At 44.6% G+C, this 17,312-nt stretch overlaps 2 protein-coding genes across 3 annotated transcripts in view; one reads left to right on the forward strand and one right to left on the reverse strand.

Annotated features, from left to right (window-relative positions):
- The window catches only part of TOR1AIP2 (torsin 1A interacting protein 2), a 9,041-nt gene extending 5,751 nt beyond the window's left edge, over window positions 1–3,290 (reverse strand). Inside the window, exons 1-3 of the mRNA XM_057374959.1 lie at window positions 2,740–3,290; window positions 1,780–1,980; window positions 147–206 (exon numbers count right to left, since the gene is read on the reverse strand). Coding sequence (XP_057230942.1) covers window positions 147–206; window positions 1,780–1,813 — 94 coding nt within the window. The 5' untranslated portion in view covers window positions 1,814–1,980; window positions 2,740–3,290. The remainder of the gene's footprint in view (window positions 1–146; window positions 207–1,779; window positions 1,981–2,739) is intronic.
- Window positions 3,291–5,325: 2,035 nt separating this feature from the next.
- On the forward strand, window positions 5,326–16,949 carry LOC130578695 (torsin-1A-interacting protein 1-like). Of its 2 annotated transcripts, XM_057374957.1 has the most exons (6): window positions 5,326–5,740; window positions 5,973–6,041; window positions 8,892–8,990; window positions 9,817–9,876; window positions 12,346–12,405; window positions 13,447–16,949. In XM_057374957.1, the coding sequence occupies exons 1-6, from the start codon at window positions 5,341–5,343 to the stop codon at window positions 14,244–14,246; spliced, it is 1,488 nt and encodes a 495-aa protein (XP_057230940.1). In that variant the 5' UTR covers window positions 5,326–5,340; the 3' UTR covers window positions 14,247–16,949. The 2 variants fall into 2 exon arrangements, with proteins under 2 accessions (XP_057230940.1, XP_057230941.1); XM_057374958.1 differs by lacking the exon at window positions 5,973–6,041.
- The last annotated feature ends 363 nt before the right edge of the window (window positions 16,950–17,312 follow it).

The following is a 17,312-nucleotide window of genomic DNA, read 5'->3' on the forward strand; positions in this document are numbered from 1 at the left end:
CTCTTGGTGCTCAGGTGTTTCCTGGCCATGCTCTTGGTGTTCAGGTGTTTCCTGGGTGTACTCTTGGTGCTCAGGTGTTTCCTGAGTGTGTTCTTGGTGCTCAGGTGCTTCCTGGCAGTGCTCTTGGTGCTCAGGTGCTTCTTGGCCATGCTCTTGGTGCATAGGATGCTCTGCTGTGCTTCCCACCTCACCCTGGGCTGGTCCAGCTGTTGGATCAGAGTTCACAAGCACAGTGAGCCACACAGGAGTTAAGAATGCCCAGTGCTTTACCACTGCCCTTACAATTCCCGGTTCTTGCCCTGCAGAAACATCTGCCCCAGGGGAGSGAATGGAGTGAGAAAACTCATGGGCTGTGATCCCGACAGCTGAGTGGGTGAAGGGGAGGGGGGAATCAGGACCGATGCAAAGGCAGTCACCCACCACCTCCTATAAGCAGACTGATGCCAGAATGGCCACCTTGGAAGCCAACCCTTCTCCCTTTCTTCCTGTGCCCCAGTCTTTTGTTGCAGAGCATAACACTGTACTGTATTCAACAGCCCTTTTCCCACCTTGGGTCTCTGCCCAATCTTCTGCYCACCCCAGGGTATTTGCTTGGCAGGGGGAGAAAGGCTTGATGCTGTGCCAGCACTGTTCAGCAACAGCCAAAACACAGCTCTGTTATCAATATTTTCCTCTCTAAAGAATCCGAATCACAACCCCATGCTGAAGTAAACTCAATCCCAGTTTATGTCCTAGGTGGGATGGGCAGGCARCTTCTTCATTAAGTGCTAGGGTATGTTATCACATCTTCCACAGATTTCACAGATAGATGGCTTTGAAGAATTCTGTTGTTGAGTACAGTTATGCCAATGCACTTCAAGCATCTGTCTRATTGTAAATGACAATTCTGCTTGTGGTCTGTCTCTGTTTCTCTCCTGGAGCTGCTCTCCCAAAGAACTATGGTAACATATAATTAAAAACAAACACTGGAGCATAATTCAATAGAGAGAGTCTGAGACTGAACAGCATCTGTGACATATTCCAAATCTCACAGAACCAAAGTGCAGCTCAAATTTCAGGCACCATTTGTGAAATACTGTTTATGAATGATCAAGCACTACAGTGACAAAAATAATTAGAATAAACACTGTAAAAAAGGGTATGGAACTCCCTTCAAACTTGAAAAGAGAGAAAAAGTTGTACTTGTGACTTGTCAGAACATGATTTTTACATTCTTTGTTGCTGATTATTACAGGAAAACTTCTGACTATCTAGGACAGACCYGAGCTGGTGATGGCATCACCATATCACTGACATACTCACAGGTACCAATCATAACAAGGCTCCTACAGAATGTAAGTATGCKGTAGAAACTGAAGCATGAGGAACTTGGAGATATCCTGCTGTTCAAGCTGGGCATAAACTACTCCTTGCCCTGCCTCTTCCWGAGGTTTCCCAACCACAGGTGCTGGAAAACTGGCTTTATTTAAGCATTTGTGGATGGGAAGGACGAGGATGCAGGGAAGAAATCTCTTCCAGTTTGAATMTCCCTCTTCAGCATTCCTTGTGCTGCCATTCTGGACACAGAGTCTAAACCTGTTGCATAGGGGAATCTAAAAGTGTAAGTAATTTGYCTTTCACCCTTTAAAAAATGATGGCAATTTGCCCTCCTTAGCCTGGAAAAGAGGGGATTCTTTTAACTGGTTTATTTTTCTTTTGCACAGATTTCCCATGTCACTGTTGAAAACTTGTAGCAAAGGGATTTTCCTAGCAGATGGAGTARGCATAGGATTCACTTACCTCCAGGYAGATCCACGCTTGGATTCTCTTCCATTTTCTTTTTCCCCGGGAGCTCTGGCTTCTGCASTATTTGGTTTCACTTTCTCCTTCGTTCACACGGAGCTGTATCTCCCTGCTGTTCGAGGAGCTGACCAAATCCCACAACCCTCACAGGCAYCATCCCGTCCCGGGCCGGGGAATTCCAACTAAACGCCCATAAACCTGATAAGCAGAAACACAGGAGCCGTGATTCACGGGGGAGGAAGCTCCTCCTTCAGCATTCCCAAGGTGAAAATGGGCGGATATCGCCCATAACATGAACCTTCAGCCCATGGGCTGTCAGCTATTTTTCCTCCAGTCAATCCAGGAGTTTATGCATTTATCTCGGGACATGCCAGCGGGGTGAGGCACTGCTTTCTCATCCCGACGGACTCGGCTGTGCTCTGAGATGGCAGGCCTGGAGTCCGGGGCTCGGCAGGTGCCATGGGTGTTTTTGGGCACCTGGTTGCTCACAGCCAGGTCGACAGAGAGCAGTGACCTCTCAGCCTCCAGCGTGCCGATGCCGCGGGCTCAGCAAAGCCCTGCCCGGGGGTTGCGGACCCGGACTCCTACGCCCCTCCAGAGATTATTCCCCCCCGGCTAAAACATTTTGGGACAAGGCTCAGACGGAGCGGGACTGGTGTAAGCCGGGAAATCTGATGGCTTTCCCAAGCACAGCTTGGAAAACTCCCAGAAACTTTCCCCGCTGGAGAGCGGTCCGCGCGGGTTTCTTTAGAGAAATCTCCGGCGCAGCCTCCTCGGCAGCTCCGCAGGCACAGGGCGGTACCGAACCCCCCTGCCCTGTCTCTAACACACGATTTGGGGTGTGCGGGTGCATTCGCTGCTCTGCCGCCCGGCTCTCGTCCCTCCCCTCCCTTTCCCGACAGTGACGCTCCGGCAGGAGAAGGAAGTCAGCAGAACAAAGTGGAGTCRGACGCTTACCCGGGCAGGGTCGGAGCCGCTCAGGGCGGCGAACAGAAGCCGAGGGGTGGCAAGAGGAGGCCAGCGCTGGCCTTTCCCCTTGCCCTCCTTCCCAGAGGCCCTTTGGTGGCAGGACACCAGCGCACACCCTGAATCCTCCCTGCAAACGTGACGGCGAACTCTGCCCTTCCCTGGCTCCCGGCAGCCTGCTGGGAGCTGTAGTTTTCCTTCCCACAGTCGTTCTCGGGAGCGCTCAGGAAACAGTAACTTCCTCTCTCTTTTTTTTTTCTTTATTTTTGCGACTCTGTGGTTGTGCGCTTTCCTTCCAGCCCCTTGGATGACTGGCGGCTTCCTGCATTAAGCAACAGTGTTGCGGGTTGAAACAAGGAAACGATAGTGGRAGGGAACTGGTTCGAGAGTTGGTTTAGGAAAAGTACTGCAAGAAAAGCAACCTAAACACGGAGGTGGCAAAGCCTGTGACTGGAAATGTCACAGAGGCAGTGCAGGCAGGATGAGGAGGATGTGAAATGGATGATCTGGCCCACCCAGGGTCCCCGAAGTAGTCCAGAGACTGCAACCGGGGGAAAGGGTCGAGAGTGTGTGTGTCAGCTCCTGGCATCATTTGGGCAATGCTTTTCCAAAAAAATTCTGTTCTAACTTGTGGTGCCTGTTTAGTGGCATGTATAGGCATGGGTATGATTAAACCCTGTCCCTATTCCCCTCAGCCAGGACACATTTCACAGAAAGCAGAAGCATGGAGCATGCCAGGGTAGAGCCAGCACAAAAGGAGCAGCAGAACACAGACAGCAATCTCCCTGGAGCTCAGCTTGCTGCCTTTTCACCAGCATCCCTAAAACCATCCAGTCTCTTCAACACAGCAGGGGCTGACCTTTCCACAGAATAACAAAACTGGTGGCAAGCGTGGGACAAAATCATGGGGGTCATTTCAGCCTCTCCGGGTTGAGAACMTGGTTCCCAAAACGTCATCTGGCAGGAAAATTAACTGGTTGGCCTAGGGCATGAAGTCATCACAAAACTGTTCAAAAAAGGGTCTTGATATTATATTATGTTGATTGTTTTTTCCTGTAGCATCCATAAAATCACAGGATGGAAGCTGAGATACAGAACTGTAACTTAGCAAATCTGGTCCTATTTTTTAATTCAAGTTTGTGGGAAGGTGTTCTTTTAATAGGAATAAYATTTTCTCTTAATCTGCAGAAGAGTCAGCAGTGAGTAGATGAATTATAAAAGATATGCTACAGTAATATTCACACAAGGTAATACTTTGGTAACATTCTTTAGGAACCTGTGAATAAAATTATACTACTTGTTGCTGGTGTTACTCTGGTCAGAAATCACGAGCCAGTCTCWGGAGGTAATTTGCTACTTGATTTTGAACCACACGGATAGCTCAGCTGTATTTTTGACACCTCCTGGTGTTGTATCTGTTCCATCCTTTTATTTTTGCTTTAGAAAACAATGCTCAATGTGTGTGTTGTGCTTTTAGGACTGAAAAAAACGACAAAATTTAGTGTGTTGGTACAGTAGGAGGTATGCAAAACTCATCTCACAAATATTCACTTGCTTTTGGGTGAGACTGCAACATTTACAGTATGATAGTAAAGCAGTAAGATGCTTTTGGTTTTGAAATCTTTGTACAGAGAAGACAGGCACAGGAGTGAACTCCCATCTCTCAAGCTTCCTGTTGGATTGCCCAGAACATGCACACACCTCCTTTGTCTACAACCCCTCTATTTGCTTAGCAACTCATTTTTAAGGTGGTCTTGAGCCGCTTGCTGCCCTGGCTCCCAGGAGCATCCCTGAGTGTCTGGTTTCCCCAGTTTTGGGCAGCACACATTTTCTGAACTGACTCAGTGAGCAGTCCAGGTGTCTGTGAAATAAGAAGGTGCTGTTTTTTCGCTTAGCAAAATCACAGAAAAACAGCACAGCTCATGTTGGAAGGAAGCTCAAAAGATCATCTGCTCCAAACTTCCATGGGAGAGGCAGTTTAGAGCAGATTGTGTAGTCCCCTGTAAAACTGCATCTTGAGAACCTCCACTGACAGGAGCTCTTACTACATCCCTGAGTAAAAATGCTTTATGTAATCAAATGCATTTTTAAATCCTTGTTTACAGAAGGGGAAGAAAAGAGTGAGTTTTTCTGCATCTGATTAACCACAACGATTCCCACACTAAGGAACAGAGTAGTGCAACGTTACCAGCGCCAGAGGATCTCACCTTCCTCAAAGCACCTCCTAGCTTCCTCTCTCTGCTCTTTAGCTGATGTTTGTGCTCACTCTAGAGGATTTTTTGCCTCTGAGAAAGGCAAAGCTGGCCCTGTTCCGCYACGGTCGGTTCGCACATAGAGAACRAGCGCGTGTGGAGCGGAGGCGCCGGGCCCGCGCTGCCCTCGTGGGCCGCCCCCGCGGGGCCCCTCCGCCCTGGGGGGCCGCGGCCGTCCCGCATTTCTCTCACTGGGGGGCAGCAGCCCGGGGCGGCGGGACGGGCGTTGGCCGGGCTCCTCCCGCCGGGCCCGATCCCGATCCCGATCCCGATCCCGATCCCGATCCCGATCCCGATCCCGATCCCGCACTCCGCGGGCGGTCCCGGCGGTCCCGGGGCCATGGCGGAACGGCTCCGGTACCACGTGACGCCCCGGCGGCCGCTCCGCGCGCGGGCGGAAGCGGCGGCCGCGGGTCCCGCCCCGCGGGAAGTGAGGCCCGCGGAGCCGCCCCCGCCGCCGCGGGAAGGCGGCAGCAGCGGGCCCGGGCAGGCGCCGGCGGRCGGACGGGGCAGAGGACGGGGCAGGGGACGGGGTCGGGGGAGGCGGCGCGGCGCGGCAACGAGCGGGATGGTGGGTGATGGCGACGACGAGGCGGCTCCGCCGGACGGCCCCGGGCTGGCTCCGCCGGACGGCTCCTCGCTGAAGCGGCGGCGGAAGAGCCCCCGGCTGGCGGCGGCGGCGCGGCCTGACGAGCCCCGGGACGAGGTGGACGCCGCGGCCCAGCACGGCTCGCTGCAGGGTGAGCGGCGCGGGCGGGCGCAGCGGCCGGCGGTGGATTCTGTGGTTGAGGGAGCGGTGGGGCGGCGCGAAGTGGGGCGGGCGGGCGGGAGGGAGGCCTGTCCTTCTCCCCCGCGGGGTGCAAACAGCGCGGGGTCCCGCTGAGGCTGGGCTCCTGGAAAACTGTCAGACCGGGGCCCGGTGGGCTTGAGCTGAGTTGCCCTGAGCTGCCCCTCACCCGTTTCTCGTTTCAGGGAACGAGCATCACTTTGGGACCCCAGACTCCCTGACGCGACCCCCTATAAAAGCGTATAGATCGCCAGGTAGGCCTCGACTCCCAGAGGTTACAGTCTGCGCCGCTGGCAAAGGGGCTGAAACGCCCCAAASTTGAGGAAATGGGGTTCATTGGGTTCTTGGTAGGTTTTAGCGCGGCTCTGGCACCCAGGTGAGGAAATCCCACTGCAGCTCCTATCCCATAGCAGCTCTTATCCCATAGCAGCCATCTAAAGGATTGGGGCATGTAAGTACACCAAAGCCCTTAGGTGACTGGTTTTCCTACTGCATCACTTGGAACAGTATTTTAGCACAGTATTCAATTTTACTAACACTACTTGGTTTTGAAAGGCAGGATTTAAATGAGGTATCCTGAACTGCAGAAATAGTTTCCTCAGTGGCTGTGCTCCTTACAGAGAGCAGCATTGCCTATGAGGAAGTGCCTAACTGGGGCTTGGCTGTCCTTCTTGTAAGGATGCTCTGGGTCTTGCTCCTGGACAGTGGATAAGCTGCTCTGTTAAACTGCATGGCACCTTCTTGTTGCTTTAGTTGATGGAACTTGTGTATTTCTCAAAACTAYAGAAAGATCCTAACTCAGGGTGATACAGTCACGTGGCTTTAGCCTGTCATTCCATCACGAAACTGTGAATAAATTGTACTTCCTTCCTCTTTGCTCTGTTTTGGGGTGTGTACATTATGAGTTYGTTGCAATGCTCAGGGATGAGTTGGGCTAGCCTGGGACTGTTCTCCATTCCCATCTGCTTTCTGTCTRCCTCTGTTCTGCTCCAGAAGCAGAATTTCCAGGAGGCATGGAAAAATCCTATCTTGAGGAAGGAGGAGCAAGGTTAAGAGTGTTTCTTTAGGAAAGTGCAGAGTTTTTTCTGAAAAAAAGCAGTGGCAAGCTCTTGCTCCCACATGGTGGCTAACAGGGCATAATAGGCTTAGCGTTTTAACGTGGCTGGGCTGCTTCAGGAGGTACAGCTGAAGGTTGGGTTTTTAATTAGATGGCTCTAAAAATGAGACTTCTCTCCCCCATTCCCAGCTCTTAACAGCTGTATTGGATTATAGTCACAACAGGTGGAAAAGTATGATAAGAGACCCCAATTGTTTATGTAGAAGCAGGGGATTACTTTCTCCCCATTTATAGATGTGTAGTGCTGTGCTTTTCCTGGATAATTTAGGAGATGGTCTGTGAGGCAGGGTGGGTTGTTATGGGAGCATAATTGCCTTGCATCCCTGGGAACAGAATGGAAGCAAAACCACAGCTTGAAAAACTGGTTTCTGGCCTCTACTTAGGGGTTTTAAATACTGGTTAGGCAACTTGGTCCTAGAGCTGAATAGCTTTAAGAGCTTTAAGAAGAGCTTGATGAGCTTTAAGATCCTAAAAGCCCCTGCCTTGAATCAGGCAGCTTCTAGAAACTGAGCTGAAGATACATGCTAGCAATCTCTATGGAAGTTGTCTGATACAGACCTTTCCTTTCTACAACTTTGAAGAATTCTTTGAGACTCAAAGAGGATTGATTGATAGCAAGAAGGGGAGAGGATTTAAGGGTGGGGACTGCCTGAGTAGCTCTCTTTGGTTTCATTGATCTTTCTTGTGTTCTGGTCATAATGAGTAGTGAGATTTTCTTTGTAAAACCTCGGTACATAGTGAAATATAATGGAAATGTGGTTTGGAATTCCTGAAAATCAAGTTATTTGACAAGTATCTTTGTGGGAAATCAGTCATTTAACAGTGATTTCTTAACACTTTTTAAAATGKATTTAGAACATAGTGGCTCACTCAGCATGAGCAAATCCTTTACTGTTGCACCTGTGATTTACCATAGTTTMATACTTACAGCTTTTTCCCATTTTTGTGTTTTGGGTGGGTTCAGTGGCTTTGTTTTTCTCCTGTGCATGTTTGACATTCACCTGTGTGCCMAAACTGGCAGAATACATTAGAAAGAGGCTGTTTTCTGTGTCCATGTAAAATTACCAAATGCTAGGTGGCAAGCTGTGCATTGCCCTTGGCATATGGTAAAAGAGCTACAGAAAGACATTAAATCTTAGGCAAACCCTGGGCTGTTTAAAGAGTAAAAGGGCTTAGTGTGAATATTAGAGAAAAAATTACCAATTGTGTTCTTCCCTTTGCTGTTTGCTCTGCTGATGCTTGATAGCTGTGCCATGCTCTCTGTCCCCCAGCTGTACTTCAGCTTTTATTCTACACCTGAGCTTTTTTTTTTAATCCCTTAGTTCTGGGGAAACCATATGATTGCACTTTATCCTTTCCTGCATTTGGCTTCCCAGCCCTGACCTTTGCTCTGTGACTCCTGGTATCTTACAGGGCTTTATTCTTTCTAGTTAGTTACATTAACTAAGTTGGGTTTGATAGTTGAATGGCTCTGTAATTTGGCAAACAGCTGAAAAACGTTGGTTCAGATTCTTCCCAGCTACCTGAAGGGTGAAATTAGGTTGCTGTTATGGTTTAGGAGAGAACAAGACCTAACTTTAAAGGATGGCTTGTACTACACTGAAAGGGAACTTATTTTCTATATTTACTTCTTTTCCCCTCTGCCTAATGCTGCATAAAACAGCACAATTATTGTTTGTAARTTGAGTGCCCAAAGCTGTGGGAAAAACCCTGTATGGTGTGTAAGGAATTTCTTGGCTCCTAGCATTCACATTTTTAAGCCAAGGACTCCTAATTTTTTTTAAATCTGTGGTGGTGAACTCAAATTTACCATAAGCATTTCAAGTCTTAGTTGCTTTTTGCTGCATTTTGAGAAAGTAACTTTTGGGAGTCCACAACTTGAAAAATCGCTGATTTAGATAATGGATTTTCTGAAATTTTGGTCCTTCAGCTTTATGATGTTGCCTATCCTCTTTTTCTTCTTTTTTTTTTTTTTTGCTCTTGACAGGTGGTACAACTTACTCTGAAGAGAATCCAGTAAAGGAAAATGCAAAGGCTCATGGCAGTAACGCAATTGAGAAACCAAACATTAATACATCATTAAAAGGTAACACATTTTATCAGTACCTTTTCCACGGTGTAACAAATGATTGTGTAAATGTGCTAAAATTACAATCTTCAGTTCTGTTAGAAAAGGGGGAGTTTTTGAGCTGAAATCTGAATGGATGATAAAGGTGTTTTTTTTTAAAAATAATTTTTTTGTGTATACTCCTGCCTTAGTCAAAGTGATTGTAGTATGATGATAATCTGCTTGGGTGTACAGCCTTGTAAAGTTCAAGAAAATGCAGATTTCAACTTTGATAAGTGCCCAGCTGTCTGGTTTTTGAAAAGCAAAACAAAAAGATGAGTAATATCATACCTGATTCAAAAAAATTGTTATGAGAGTGGATCTTTAATTGCCTCAGGCAAAGAAAACCAAAACTGTTCTTTTCCTAAAAAGGTGAGTTATCTTTGTCTTTAGCAGGGGGAAGCTGACTGAGCACTTTGCTCATTGCTCAGAGATTTTTCTAGATATGTGCTACAGAAGCAATGGGGAGATACAGTGAGAAAAAAATGGCRTAACTTTTAGCCACAGAAGGTAATTATGTGTCTTCTTAAAAGAAGACATAAGAAGAATGATTTTTCATATYGGCAAAAATAGGGTTAAGGGCCAAATTATGCMCTTTCTAATAGATAATAATAACTTYCTTGAGCTCAGAGGGGTCCAAGTGGTTCATATGGTGCAGGCTGGGTTTGGCAGAGCAGAGCATATCCTCCTGCCCTAATAAGCTTGGAGGATTTCATAGAAAGAGCTCAAATCATGTGTGGCTGGTCTGTCTTATTCTGAGCTCTGATGTGGTAACTGAGTTCTTCCATTTGTGCTTTGGTTTCAGAAACAAAGGCTGACTTCCTTGAGAAAAAACAAGGGTACTACTCAACTTCTACACCACTGAGTAAGTAAAACAAGAGAACCTAGTCTTTCCCTGTCATTAAATGAAAAGTACAGAATTCTTTTCCTTTCCCCTGTTTCTGGTTTTTCTTGTGCCCTGGGACAGTGTCTGTGAGGATGGACAGGCACTCAGGAGGCAGATTCAGACAGAAGCTGGAGAGGGCAGCACACTCAGTCAGAACCCTTCTGTGAGGTTATTCAACTTGCTGACCACAGAAAATTCTCCATTTTCTCTTTTATTTTTCTTTTTGGCTGGSTTAGGAAGTGTAGTTGACTCATGGGACAGTAAGTGCAGAGCTTGGACTTGAGGCGTTGTGGGGGTGAGCTGAGGAAGGGACAAAACCTTCAGCTTTTGGTGACAGTGAATGTCAGTTTGTACACAAACCATCCTTTTATCCTTTCCCTGAGATGTGGTGGCTTGCAATGATTGAATTAGTTGTTCTGCACTCCTGGAAAGGAGCAGCATTTTTCTTTGCTGGCAAAATCCAGTCTGTCCATCTAATGACCAACTCCCAGTTTTTCAGACTTTTGGTTGTTTTTGTGGGTTTGTTGAGGTTTTTTGTTTTTTTTCTGTTGGAAGAGAATTTAAGAAGAAGAAGAAAAATGCTCTGAATTCTTAGTAATCTCTTGCTGCTTGTTTCTATCTTCAACAAGTATAGGTATAGATAAAGTTTTGTAAATCAGATTTCAGTCTGAAGAACTTGCAGGGGTTGTTCAGGTTTTTGTTTCTTTTCGGGGTTTTTTTGAAAACCATGGTGCCTTCATGAAGAGAAGCTTATCTTGTGATAGCTGCACATCTGTGAAATGCCTTTGAAAAATTATTTGATGCAGGGAGTTCTCTCTAGTCAGGTACTTTCACTTTTCTGTGCCACACCAGGTGCTGCAGGAGTGATTAGTTGTGTGTTGTGTAAAGAACTTTGGAAGATCACTTAAAACTCTGAAATCTCTAAAGTGTCTGCAGAAGTTACACTTTTTGAGTTAAGCAGGATAAGTAATCTACTTGGGCAAATTTTGTTGTAAATAAGGCAAGATTCTTAGACAGGATAAATCTGGTTTTAGACTATATATTGAATTATTTTGTCCTTTATTGTATGAGTTACAGCTGTCACCTAAATATGAAACCTAATCTGTGCAAACAGAGCTGCATTGTGAAGTATTACAGAATTGAGGTGATTTTGAGCTGTTAACTCCTAGAAGATTGAGATAAGCTTAGGCAGTGACAAGCGCCATGCCTGTGCCCTTTTGGGGCTGGGGGTTTGAAATTACAGAATAGTGCACTTCATTAAGCCACTTAAGCCYCAGCTTAAACCAGAGCTGCATTTAGCACCTTCTGTGATTACGTTCATACAGAAACAAGGTTATAGAGTTTATTCCAGTGTCTTTAAATAACTACTGCAGGCTATGTTGGTTCAATTTATTCTCAATAGTGCCATTGRCAGTGTCCTGATTTGGGTATGCATTATTAAAGAGCCTTCAGCTTTGAACCAGTTGCTGCAGTTCACAGGGAGCCAGAAATTCTCCTGTCTTTTTAATTAAGTGGCTAAATGCAGAAAACATGCTGACCAAAAAATSCACTGTATATGTTCATACTGGTCTCTTGGGAAAGTTGTTCATAACACTTCATGGATAATGCCTCTTGGACTTTACTGTCTGAGCCCATTTAAATTAATAGACCAAAGGTATATTTTGAAGTTGAAAGCTTGCATTTTGCTTTAAAAGTGTAATTCATCCCAAAAAMCTGACTGCTGCTGAAGCAGGCCTCCAACCCAAGCTACATGGAGAGGGGAAATAAGACTATGCATTYAACATATTGCTTTGTTTTTGCTCTTTATATCTTGCATTATGTTGTTTTTCTAGTATGTCTGTTAATTAAGTTTCTATTCTTATGCCTGTCAAAGTCYTGAGTAAAATCAGGAAACTTAATTGGGACATGGGATCCTTGTGCAGAAAATAACAGGTTGTTACWTCTCTTCCATTTTGTCACCTTGTACCAAATATAAATTGAGTTTTATTTGCATAATTTTTCAAGAGTTATAAATCTTCGGGGGTGATTTGCAGTAGACTGGGGACTTGTGCTTTCTAAGCTAGATTGTCAGGRTGGCTTGGGAACTGGCATTTGGCAGAGAGCAGAGATGGAGAGTTACTCTGCCAGTTGAGTGGAACTTCTGAGGCTGCTAATAGTGGTGAAGGTGTCATTTTCCTTGTTCAGGATTAAACTGTTGAGCACCAGGAGACAAATGGTGCAGAAAAGAACCAAGTACTTGACACAGCCTACCTGGGATGAAGTCACAGCTTCACTTTGCTCTGACTTAGTGGGTCTGTGTTTGCTTGAGCAAGGTGCTTTGTATGTAAAAACATAACTRAGAGCAGCTTTTCATTGAAAAGAATGGAATTTGGTGATTTCAACTCCTTGCTTGGTTATAATTGTTGACTTAAGTGTTTTTCTCATGTTYTTTTCTTAATCTCTTGACAGGCAGAAGTAAATCTCGGTATCAGTCCAGTACAGAGAAGCAGTCACAGCCTTTGGTCAGAAGTAAGACTTCTGCTTTCGTTTCTGTTTCATGCTTGTGTAACATTTAACCATTTTCATGCCTTTGTGAGTGTTAGTTCCTGGGAGCTGGTGCTAAGCTGAGAATCCTTGCCAGAACAGATGACTTGCTTGCTAGGACATGTTATCAGCATGGAGGAAGGAAGGGTGTTGTATGAGTAACATTTTCACCTGAGCTTGAGGTCTTTCATCTGTAATGTTTACAAGATTAAAACTGAGGCGGGCCTAGTGGTGCTGTTAYTTGACTGTTGTTGTGTTGCTGTCCTGATAGAAGTTAGGATATAAAAAGGTAGCAAAAGGAATGMAGTTCTTCCTGTTTCCAGTACGAYTGGTGTATTYTGTCAYTCATTTTACTGGGAACAGAACTGARCCTTTTGCTTGTAGCACATGAAGCAAGTATTAATTTAACTGTTCAAATATAAAACCAAATAAAAATAYCTGATACTTGATGTGCACTGTTTGCTGTGTGTACTCTTTGTGAAGCTCACTGATCCAAAGGGCACAGCATTTTCTGATAGTGTTGACCACCAGTGTTTGAGATGCAAATACTGCTGCAGGAACTATTTTTATCCTTGCAGGAATAGGAAAGAGAAATAAGACACAAACCACTCGAGTGCAGCCAGGTTTTGTATAGGATATTTTCTGCAGAGCATAAATGTGGGAAAAACGTTGATCTTTTTCAGAACCATTCTAAGCTTGTCGTTTGGATTTTATTACATTGAATGGAATATTGATGAACTTTAAGAGTTGCTTTTTCAGAAGAATGTCCAATTTGRTCTTTGTTTGGAAACATGTAAAAATGTTCTTTCTTTTAATGCTGTGACTTCACTAAATTTCTTAAGTAGTTCAAAACTGTTCTGGTTTGTTCTGTGGGGTTTTTTTGCTTTTTTTTTTTACTAGATCATTTTTTCTATCAGTATTGAGAACGGGATGTTTTTACTCTTTTCTCTCATTTTCTTTTCACTTGTTGACTTCTGATGCCTTTTAAAATATTGTTTTCTTCTTGTTTTCTCCCTCTCTGTGTAGATAATGATGAATCGCAGAATCGATTTCACAAGATGTGGACTTTGTTACTGTTTCTGTTAATTAGTGCTTTATTGCTCCTATTTCTTTATGTCCCGTGGAGTGGATTTCGAGATGGAACCTCAAGTAGAGATGCTGAAATTCTGCAAGAGTTTCGTGCCCGGATGAATAAACTAAAAAATACCTACCATAGTCAGGACCCTGCTCTGTGGAGAAGAGCCCATGTGTTCCTTGAGAAGCACCTTAACAATTCCCACCCGAGTCTGAAGCCAGCTATCTTGCTGTTCACAGCTGGCCAGGAGGCTGAGAAGGCTCTGAGGTGCCTGAGCAACGAGATTGCYGATGCTTTTGCCTCCTCCCAGAATGCCACCACAATCAGGATCAACGGGGTGGACAAGGCTGTRCTGGACAGTGACACTGTCAAGCTGGAAGTGGACACGGAGCTCAGCTCTGGGTTCACACAAGGCAAGAAGGTGGCAGTGGTGCACCGATTCGAGTCACTGCCTGCAGGCTCCACCCTCATCTTCTACAAGTACTGTGACCATGAAAATGCAGCCTTTAAGGACGCGGTCCTTCTGCTGACAATTCTCCTGGACGAGCAGTCACTGAGAAAGAGCCTCACCTTTCAGGAAGTGGAGGAGAAAGTCCGGGATTTCCTCTGGGCCAAGTTCACCGCTTCAGATGTTCCCAGTTCTTACAATGGCATGGACACAGATAAACTGAGTGGACTGTGGAGCCGGATATCTCATCTTGTGTTGCCTGTTTGGCCTGAAAAGGGCCTCCCTCTGGAGCGATGCACGTAAAAGAGAGCTGGAGAGCCCTTGGGAGAGGAGGAAGAACAAAATATGTGTTGCAAGGCAGAACAGGGAAGAAACTTAGTGTGGCTGCTGAGCTCAGGCAGCAGCAAGCCAGACCTTTCTGTGCAGAGACTTTCCACCAACTGGCAGGGTTGTTTCTGACAAARTAACTGGGACTTCTCTAAATAAACTCCAGAGTGTAAGCAAGGAACTTGCTGGTTGTTGGTAAGTTGTATTCAGCGATGCATTCAGCCTTGGTGTCCTGGAGCTGGACGTTGCTGTGCATGAGTGCAGAATCACTCATCTGCCTCTGAAGCTGTCTTGATGCACTGTTGGCTTTGCTGTGAGGATCCTTTTCTGGTATCACATTTGACGAGGTGACAGAATGTAAAAACATCACCTTCATCTGCCAGAATTGCTTACTTTTCTTCTAACTTAATGAATGAATGGAAAATGATGATAGTGTGATGTGAAACTAAGCACAAGCCTTTTCCTGATCCATTAGATCACAATGTACATGTCAGCTGTCTCTGGCCACTTCTAGGAGTGGCAAAATTGCTTGAAAGATCTGTGACTTGTAGAGAACCTTTCAGCAAGCATTTCTTCCTTAAATGAGCCTGTTCCACACAGTTCTGGAGAGAGAAAAGCTGAGGTACAAAGGTTTGCTTAAAGTCAGCAGTACTAATAGCAATTAAATAGTCCCTCAGTACCTCTTTGGCTGCTTGCAGGAGTTCTCTACTCTTTTTCAAAGTTTTGCAAGTCTTAAAATTTGGATGGAAATGATAAAATGTCAACCCTGTGTATGTACTATCTCCTTTCCAAACAAAACTTTAGGAAGACATACGTTATTTCTCATTTTACTAAGATAATTATTTTTGCATTGAGAGAATTTATTTATTTGTGSTACTTGATATCCTAAAAAATAACTTCTCCTTGTATCTATGTATAACCTGCTGCTTGCTGTATAAATTTCTAGCAAAGAACAGATTTGCAAAGCATGCTTTTAAAATGTTTTTTTAGTTTTATGTCAAAAATTCCTCACACCAGATTAAAAACATTTACTGTTTTTATTGTTAAGTACTTTGTGTAAAAAACTAAAGAGAATAGCAGCACTTCCATGTTATTGCTGTTACTTGATGCTCTGAGCTGTTGGTCCCTGTACATTTGGTTTTATTGAGTATGAAGGAATGTGTGAAGATGTTCTCAAATTAATAGGATGGCTTCTTGTAACAGCTGAGAGATTGAGCCCATCTTTCACTCACAAGCCCCTTGAGCTGTCCTGTTGCAAAAAAACTCCTTTCCAACTAGRAAAACCTGTTAGAGAGCTGGAGCTTCTGGCTTCTTTATGCAGGGCAAGGTTGGGGGTGTTAAGTAGAATGGACCAAAACTACCTGAAGCATATAAAAGAGCAGAGTTAGAGAGACACAGAGCTGTGGTCACTTAAGCCAGAAGTAGATTTGTTCTAACTTGAGAGCCAGCAATGGATAATGCTTCCTATTCTGATGGGCAGAAATAAAAACAGTAAGAAGACATGGAAGTGCTGTTGTTCTGGATGTTTAATAGCTCAGGAAGGAAAGGATGGCATTTACATTTTGAACATTTCACTGGACAAATCTTTTTTATGAAAAAAACAACTGTGACTTATTTTCAAATGCRTCCTCATAGCGTATTTGTTTGTGTATTGCATAAACTATTTTAGTAATGATTCAAAATAAACATACTTGTTTGTTTTATAAAGCTGTTTTAAGACTTGCCCATTGAATTTTAAGTGGTCAAACTTTTTTTTTTTTTTCATGTTTAAATTGCTCATTTCACCTTTGACCAAATACAGGCGCCTAAAATACAGCCTTTTGCAAAATTTAGAACTTTGAATAAACTTGAGTGGAGTGATAGATACTGGGATGCAGATGCATATATTTCATAATAGTGGGGATTTTGTCTAACAGGGAGAGTTTCAGGAAATGGCTGTGAATTGTCTTTTGCTTGGTGTTCTTGTACTAATTCCCCAGCTGGAATTAATGATAAGATATGGTTCACTTATTTCATTAGCCCGAACAAGAGTCAGCAGCTGACAAAAGGGATGACTTCATTCTTKTTCCACTCCTAGCTGCATGTTCTGTACTTTTTGTGTTGCAAACTAGTGCACTGTGAACTGACTGGAGGGACAGTCTTACTGGAAAGTAACTTAAGAAAATTATCAGAACTGGCACCCACAAAAAGTCAGACAAAGTGGTGACATGAAGGCAGGAGATTCCATGCACATACAAAAATCCCCTATGTTAATAAAGGTTATTTTGTGTTTCTAAAACTTCTCTTCCTGGTTCAAGAGAAAAAAAGGAAAGTGTCTGGAAGCTGAAGACTTAATGTTCTGCTAGTCAAAGGAAAACCCATTTGTTTTGTTGTGAACTTTAGGGGAAGCCTACTAAGGTGTATTTCCAAATATATTGTGCTGCTTAGGCTGAAAAAATAAATGAARAACAATGGTCTAGGCAGTCACCCCTTCCATAGTACGGGGAAAGGCTGACGATTAGAAGACTGGTCCTGCTCTTGAAGCAGCAGGTCCTTTTGTAGCTGTTTGTGGCTTTGTCCTTAAAAGGCTCTCATTAAACATACGCAGGTACTTAATGCAGAGCTCATTAAGCAACTCCTACTCAGCCAGAGGTGAAGAGTAATGTCTGTCTGTGTTGCTCACAGGCAGCTGAATACTATCCTTCTATAATTATTTTGTTGCCTGGGGCAAATGGAGCCATTTGATGTTTTCCAAAYTGTAAAATAGTTTGGCTCCTTCTAGAGAAATCTCTCTTGTGAAGTTGAAATGCCCYTGACTGTGACCAGATGAGGAAATTAGTTTGTGATAGAAAAAAACACAGTTTTACAGAGCAAAGAYACCAGATCTGGTTTTGGGACTGAGAAGGGGATTTTTGTTCTTCTGTGCCCTTCATGATCTACAGGGGGGCTGAACCAGCTACACACCAAGTGGCAGATGAGATTTCCAGCACTCTGCCAATTGGACTGGAAATGGTCAAATGGTCAGTGCTTTTTGGGTTGTGAGCAGAGCTGCAGCTGCTGAGA

This window comes from Malurus melanocephalus, unplaced genomic scaffold, assembly GCF_030028575.1.
Source record: "Malurus melanocephalus ecotype Western Australia unplaced genomic scaffold, MMel_1.1 scaffold_236, whole genome shotgun sequence".
Taxonomy (NCBI): Eukaryota; Metazoa; Chordata; class Aves; order Passeriformes; family Maluridae; genus Malurus; species Malurus melanocephalus.